Below are 7789 nucleotides of genomic sequence, written 5' to 3' on the forward strand. Positions count from 1 at the left end.
ACTCTCATCAGCTTTGTTTATGGCAGCAGCAGGAAGCTGTTAGGCTATGCCAGGGGTTTTCAAATTGGGTGAATGTGAGCCTCCCCTTAGAGTAGGTAAGGACAGCCCAGCGCCCCCTTCCCCAAAATCCTGTCCGCCTGCCCTAACCCACACAGGCCTCTGCTGTAAATGCCATCTTTTGTGTGTTTGATGAGTTTCAATGACAACTGATAAAATGTAAATATTTTTTTTATATTGTATTTGAAGACGAAATGAAATAGCATAGCCGCTATGCTATTTCATTTTTACTTAGGGACAGTTTGTTTTAGCCTGGGTGCTCCCTGATGGGATCTGCATGCTTCTATGTCTGGCAATAAAGGGTTAAACTGCACCACTTGACTCCTGATTTTCCTCTTCTGGCTTTATGTTACTCCCTTCTCCCCTATACCAACTTGGGCTTGTAACAAGTTTTGATAAATAAGTAATAAACTACTATTAGGAATAACTTTTGGGTTGCCAGGGAAGTTAAAAAGACAAGACAAGTACTATGCTAGAGGACAATTTTGCACAAACAAAATGTTGATATTATTGGTTAATATCGATCAATAAAGCATTATATTACTGCTCTATAAAGCATATCAAGTGTCCTTTAGCAAGACCTCCAAATTGCTCCCGATGTATTTATGTTGGGAAAATAGGACAAAAACATAAAACGCCAAATGAATTTAATGTAATGTATTACTAAATTAATTATCACCTATTAAAAAAGGTGACAAAACATAAGTTACAGCTTATAAAGCCTCTAAAAATGAATGCCTCATTAGAAAGCTGTACTGAAACTGTACCCTGCCATACTTTGAATAATTATAATAGAGAGTGATAGCTAGTATGGCTAGAACACTTCTTCCAGGGGTTGTAAAAGACTGATAATCTCTCTGCTTACTGTAATGTTTCTACTGTAAAGGAGGATGGAGGTGCTGCTGCTGCTCTCTCCTAAAAGCCTTCTGGAGAGGATGTTACAAAATAAGCATCCATCAAATAAAGTGAGACATAATCACATCAACATTTAAATGGAAATATTTTATCATCCCACACTACGGTCTCAGTACTTATCTGAGACATGGTCCTAGTCATCTGTAAGCATGTAAACACTCACTGGCGTGTGAGGTGTATTGGATTGAAGCTCAGTACAACTCAGGTGTGTGTGTGTGTGTGTGTGTGTGTGTGTGTGTGTGTGTGTGTGTGTGTGTGTGTGTGTGTGTGTGTGTGTGTGTGTGTGTGTGTGTGTGTGTGTGTGTTTTTATGCTCCACATATCTGGAAGAAACTCCCAGAAAACTGCAGGTCTGCCGCAACTCTCAGTTCTTTTAAATCAATGCTGAAGACCCTACTTTTTGATGTTGCCTTTCTTTAAATATTTGTTAATTTCTTATACTGAAGTTGCATTGTTGAAACCATATGAAAATATATATAAGCATATAAAGAGAAATTAAAAAGTAAGACCGGTGGGTCCGGCCCGTTCTGGATTACGTTTATAGAGCAACACCTTATACATTGTCCCATACTAGCACCATAAAATCTAGTATTTTAGCTGCTTTTATATTTAAAAAATATACAACTGCTCTCTAATGTTTAATTTCTCATACTGTACTGTAACGTTTATTCTTGTATTTTAATCGTTTTTATGTAAAGCACTTTGAATTGCCCTGTTGCTGAAATGTGCTATACAAATTAAGTGTGTGTGTGTGTGTGTATGTGTGTGTGTGTGTCCACGTTTATGTGTACTGAGGATTTATATTTGTATGAAAGTATGAAAAGCATTAAAAAATTGTATGTTTCTCTTTCGTATATTACACATAAATTCACACTCAACTATTTCCTATGTAGGTTCGTGCTGACTAATAGAAAGGAATATTTCACGCAAAACATTTGAGCTGGGGTAGAGATCCTGTCTTTAGCTGAACATTTGATGAATTGTGCATTCATATAATCTTATTTTCCTGATGACATTTTAAAATCGGTAGGAAAAGCACAGGTGTATATGATACAATTAGCGATGGCTGAATTCCATTTAGCTGCTTCGGTGTCAGGGTCCATCATTAATGTTAGTAGTAACACATGTGCTTTTCCTACATTGATAGTCAAAATGTCTGCTGTGGAAAAGGCCTATTTGCTGTTTCTTAGTGTTGCTGGAGCAGTCTTTTTCATTTTACTTGTGTTTTTGTGCATCAAAAACTCCACAGTGTTTTTAGCCATGCTAGTGGTATGGCTATATGGATGGCAATATCGCTCTGTCTGTCTCCACATCTTTGTCCAGACTGAACTTCATATCGAGCTTTGTAATCTGGTCTTTTTTATTTGTCCTTTTGTTTATGATCGGTTACCTGCAAAACTAATGGCATTCCCATCAGCCCCAGCTGTTCTTTGTGTGTTGTGCTAATTAGCTAACGTTAGCATCCTAACAGGTTAACAGAAAATGATGAACGTGGTAAACATTATACTTGCATCGTCATTGTGAGTATGTTGGCATGCTGATGTTAGCAATTAGCTCACAGCACTCCTCACAGAGCCGCTCGCATGGCTAGACTCTGCTTGTAATTTAGCTAGCAGATTATTTCTCTGCTCCCCCTATGAACTACACTAAGCGAATAGTCTTCCTTTTATCCTTCTGTGTTCTTTTTGCTCTTCTTGCTTCCTCTCGTCTCCCTGTTTTGCAGACACCCTTTAGCCAGAGGGCACAATCACAACCAGAAAGCCAATCAGGAAGCTTATTAAACATGACACTTAGTGAGCACACTCAATATAGGCGAAGGACATAGGCTCTGAGGTCTACGTGCCAATTAGGAAACTCAAATCAATCATCGCAGTCAGTGAACTCTCCCTCGCTCCTTCTGTTTTTCCTCCTCCTCTGATGCTGTCTCTTCTTTCGCCTCTCTTGCACATTATCTCCTCTACTAACTCACCATCCCTCTCGTCTACTTTGAAAATAATTCTCAGCTATACCCACCAGCACTGCTGTTGCACACGATCACACACAGCTTGCTACAAAATAAACAGAGAATAGACAAGTCCACAAACACACACACACACACACACACACACACTCCAGCAAGCTATTCATCACAATTTAGCCACAGCATTAGACATTGAAGGACAATAACGCCCTCTCCAGAATACCATCCAAAACAAAAACAGCTACACACTTCTCCCATGACACTCTTTCCCCTCCATTTGTCAACACACTGTCTCACACTTTTTAATTCCCGCTAAGCTGTCTGTCATCTCTTTTTTCTCCTTAAAAACTAGGCTATGCCATCCAAGTAGGTTTAAAGACAAATTCGTTTGAAACTGAAAAAATGCCTTAGAATGTTGTTTTGTACTATAATCCATGCATTATGTGACTAAATCACAAAATATAGCTATAATCAGTTGAGTAGGCTAGTTGATCTAGTTATATATGATGCAGCTGAGACTCACAATGTAGAGTGGCTTGTCCTTTAATCACAAGGTTGGCTGTTTAATCCTCAGCTCCTCCTGGCCATGTCATGAGCAACACAATGAATCCCCAGTTGATCCCGATCAGCTGGCCAGTCCCTTGCATATAACTCTGTGTGTGTGAATGAAATTGTAAAGTCTGGTAACACCGAGTGTTGATATCAGATATGCATCAGTGTGAGCGATACATTATAAGCAGTCCTACAACAGTTTTGTAATGAAAGATTTTGACACAACATGTCATACCTTCCCATTAACTTAATAAAATATGACCCAAACTCGTATAAAGTGGCTTGAAATTAGATTTCAGTTTAATTCACAAGCAATTAAAGGCCACCATTAAAAGTTACCATACATCTTTTTCTCCTGTTAATGTAACCACTCTATCAATGTACTGGATCAACGCCTCCAAAGAATACTGCTGTTTTGTACTCCTCTCTGTAAATCTATTAAGGCGTGCAAATGCTATATTCCTGAATGAGATGAAGCTCAGTAGAGTTTTTGTATTTGTCTGTGATCTTAACTTCACACGATCCCTCTCCAGTACCCTCTCCACCTTCTGTCTCATCAAGTCACTGATGGAGTGCTACAGGAAAATAGACTTCTTAAGGTCTTGTCAAAAGCTTGTTGAGAGGTGGTAACAGGCCTGCTAGACTGGTGATGGTGAAAAAGAGAGATCTGCTCACAAGATCTAATTTCACAGCCAGTGACTAGAATGCTGTAGGCAAACACCTGTTTTGTGTGCATAAAGTATTAAAGTGCACTAGCACCACCCATGGACAAGCTGTGTACATGTAAAGATTAAGCTGTTAAAAACCATGTGAATAAACATCTACTATATAAATAGGAATGTAATGAATGAACAAGTATATATTAGGTTCAAATAAAACTAATATTGAGCGGGAACATTCATCTTTCACATTGTAAACCGTAATTTGACAAAATGATCAGCAACAGCATCTTACAGCCTTCATCAGCAGATGGGGTTAGATCAAGTTGAAAGCTACTAAAAGCAAGGCAAATAAAAAAGGAAAAGTGGACCTTGAGTTAGCATTAGTTTGTCAAAAGTATATATCATTTATTAGGATGATGGATGCATCATAGGTACAAGGATTTTTTTATTTTAAAATGTACTGCAGCTTTTCACCTTTGAACATTCTCAAATTACAGGCATAACGGGTAATGTGTATAAACATTTCCTTTTTTTTTTAAATCACAAAAATAATACAAATCCTGTGCCATGTGTAATATTTGCTGTCTACACCGCTTGTCTAAGTTGTGACTCTCACTTTCATCCAGCAGATGGCACCACAACTCAGAGCAAAACTCAAGTCTGACGTTATTAAATTGAGCTTATAATATTAATATCTAAATTTAATTGGCACACTGATATGTAACCAAGACTTGTTGGGGGGTGGGGGGGGGGGTAAATAGACTGCATTGATTATTCATACACTAATGTTGGGAGAGCAAAAATGCAAGGTGCTGACATGTTTGAGGCCAAATGTCAAGATATTTAAGTAATTTAACTACCACCACTACCAGTTCGGGAAATGAATTTTATTCAAAGGATTTTATACATTAAAAGCTCTTTTGGCCACGTCACCGCTGACTCACCTCAAATGTGTGTCAATTACGATGATGACGTGGCAGTATGTTTTAGGAAATGCAACAGTGACAAAAGCCCCAAAAATGAGAACCATTATCCCTGAAAGCTGTAAACTCAATGTGAATACCAGCTTTCCAAATAAACAACAGCATAGTTAGAGAAACATGAAAAACACAATAATTTATTTGACCAGATATGAAACAGATAGAAACTGAGACATGCTGGAAAGGAAAACCACTAAAACCAGATCCCAAATTTCTTCCCTGTTAGTGTCTTGAGTAGTCTGGCTTACCAGATGTACTTTGCTGGCATAAAGCCCCTATCTATTTTGCAAGGGCACGGTCGCTGCATCAGGGGCTTAGTTAGCGCAGTCCAGGATAGTTGATTGGTTTGAAGAAAAAAATAACAAGCCAGCCAGAGTGTTTTTTTTCCCCCCACTATCCCAGAATAGCCAGACTGTCTGAGGGGAGAAAAGAAGCTGCTGTTTGTAGGTGATTGTATTTCCATAGACCATACTATATGTCAAGTCCAGTCTTAATTTAAAAAGGTGTGATAAGAAAATGTGGGTAGTGCAGAACACAGGTAGGTCATTTTGAGGTCTCTTTTCCACAGTGACAGACGTGTAGCACATCCAGGATCCAGCAGCTTCACAGAGAAGACCAGACAACCCCAGACCTGGCAAATAAAGAATACAACAATCATTAGACACTGTTCACCATGGAAATAATGACAGGAGTAAATACTGGTAGAATTAAAAAACAATGCAACGGCTGAGAGCATGGATGTACGTATATGTTGAGAGCTGAAGCACCATGATCCCAAAGACAAGTCAAACTTTTTAACCCTTGATGACTAAGACAATAGTTAGACTAAATTAGGCAACAGGTTGTCTTACATAATTGGCCCTCGGTATGCAGAAGAAACAGTGGCTATTTATAACTTTCAGTTTGTGTTGATTCCAGCGGCCCCTTTGGACTAAAGCGGTGGTGTTCAATGTAATAATAGCTTGGATTTATATAGCGCATTTCATGAAACCCAAGGACGCTTTACACAGGTACAGGGGGACAAATGAAAAGGAAAAGAAAATAGAAGGCCATCACAAACACGGACTAAAAGGAATAAAATGTCCGCGCGAAATGGAAGGGGGGCTTAATTTAATGTCGGCTACTGACGTACAACAACATCGTGCAATCTAAAGTTATTTTATGAATTAAATAGACATATTACATACCTAAGGGCCAATTCGGGGTCGGTTTTGAATCATTTTCAATCTCGTTATTGTCTCCATCTGTTGAAAGCCCGACCGACTCGGGTTTCGCCAGTCATCTTTCACTTTCCCTTTTAGCTTTTAGTCGTTCTTCGTTTATTTCCTTTTATTCTGCGATGTCCTGCCCCAGTAGGCTATCAGCCATAACTACAGCAGATAACTTCTAAAATAAAAACTAAAATACAATTAGGCCTAGTATATCTAGGCCTAGGTATCCAAATGTTGGTACCGTCAAACCTCCTCCTCCCTATTTTACCGCGGTATACGGTATTACCGTGACTAATTAAAAATGATGACGTAAGGCTCACACTGCGTCACCAAACTGTTGGCTTGTGCACCGTTCAGAAACTGAATACCAAACACTAATACTGAAACAATAATAATATAACAACTTACAAAAAAACGACTTTCTCCTCCACACTGTCACGTGATGACAACACCACATAATTACATAAATTATATTTAATATTTAATCCTTGTCTCCTATAGAAGTGCATTGCATTTTGAAACTGATATAGTTATTGTTGCTATTATTAAGCCCCAGCGGTATACCGTATTACCACCCAACCCTAATTAGGCCTATATAAAAGAAATCTACTGCTACCTTTTACCTGCATGTATAACACAGGCTTTTCAGGTGCTATGCCGAATTCTGTGAGTCATCACATTGTGTGCTCTGTAGCGCCGTTTACCTGCTTCAAATCATTTTGTGAAAATCGGACCGGGAAAAGGTATTAATAAAAACTATGGGCGTCGGACTGGGGGGGGGGGACTGAGTACCCAGGGCCCTCATGTGAGAAGGGCCCAAAAATATGCTAGAACGAATAGCTGTGGATGCGGGGAGGGGCCCACAGAAAATGCCTTTCTACAGGGCCCAGAATGTTGTGCTACGCCCCTGATAAAAACTACATAAAACTAGTCTCGTTTACTGTTACAGGTCATTTATGATCATCAGATGAACAATACACAGTTTCAGAAAGATTTAAAAGTTACATATAGTCACATTCAGCTTGGTCGAAATCTACATTCAGATGACGACTTTCTGACCAATATCTAACGTTATGTTTGTTTCCCTGCCAATTTAGAGGCAGACTAGTCAAGTAGCTAGTCGCAGGCCTAACGTTAAGTATGACACCCAGTGTAGCAAGGCACATTCCACGTTACCATTCAAGCCAAATCCAGCTTCTTCTGAGTTTCTGACAGTTTATCTTGCAGCCGTTTCTTCCTCCAGTCCAGAAACTTTCTCCTCATTCTGTTAGCCTGCCACCCCGCTACAAAGCCGGCAGCAAAAGAAACCACGACGGCGACTTGTAGCGTCCTCTCCGAGACTTCAGCCATGTTCACCTCTGGCTGACAGATGCACACATTTGTGTAAGTCGCATGAAAATCAACACATTCACATACAGGAAGTGAATTGCTTACTATTCACGCGATACAACAG

At 39.3% G+C, this 7789-nt stretch overlaps 1 protein-coding gene across 1 annotated transcript; it reads right to left on the bottom strand.

Annotated features, from left to right (window-relative positions):
* Window positions 1-5514: 5514 nt before the first annotated feature.
* On the bottom strand, window positions 5515-7784 carry LOC120547341 (mitoregulin-like). The gene is made up of 2 exons (XM_039782915.1): window positions 7513-7784; window positions 5515-5756 (listed from the first exon to the last, which is right to left on the bottom strand). The coding sequence occupies exon 1, from the start codon at window positions 7684-7686 to the stop codon at window positions 7516-7518; it is 171 nt and encodes a 56-aa protein (XP_039638849.1). The 5' UTR covers window positions 7687-7784; the 3' UTR covers window positions 5515-5756; window positions 7513-7515.
* Between the last annotated feature and the right edge of the window lie 5 nt (window positions 7785-7789).

The sequence above is a fragment of the Perca fluviatilis genome, chromosome 18 (genome assembly GCF_010015445.1).
Source record: "Perca fluviatilis chromosome 18, GENO_Pfluv_1.0, whole genome shotgun sequence".
NCBI classification, from domain to species: domain Eukaryota; kingdom Metazoa; phylum Chordata; class Actinopteri; order Perciformes; family Percidae; genus Perca; species Perca fluviatilis.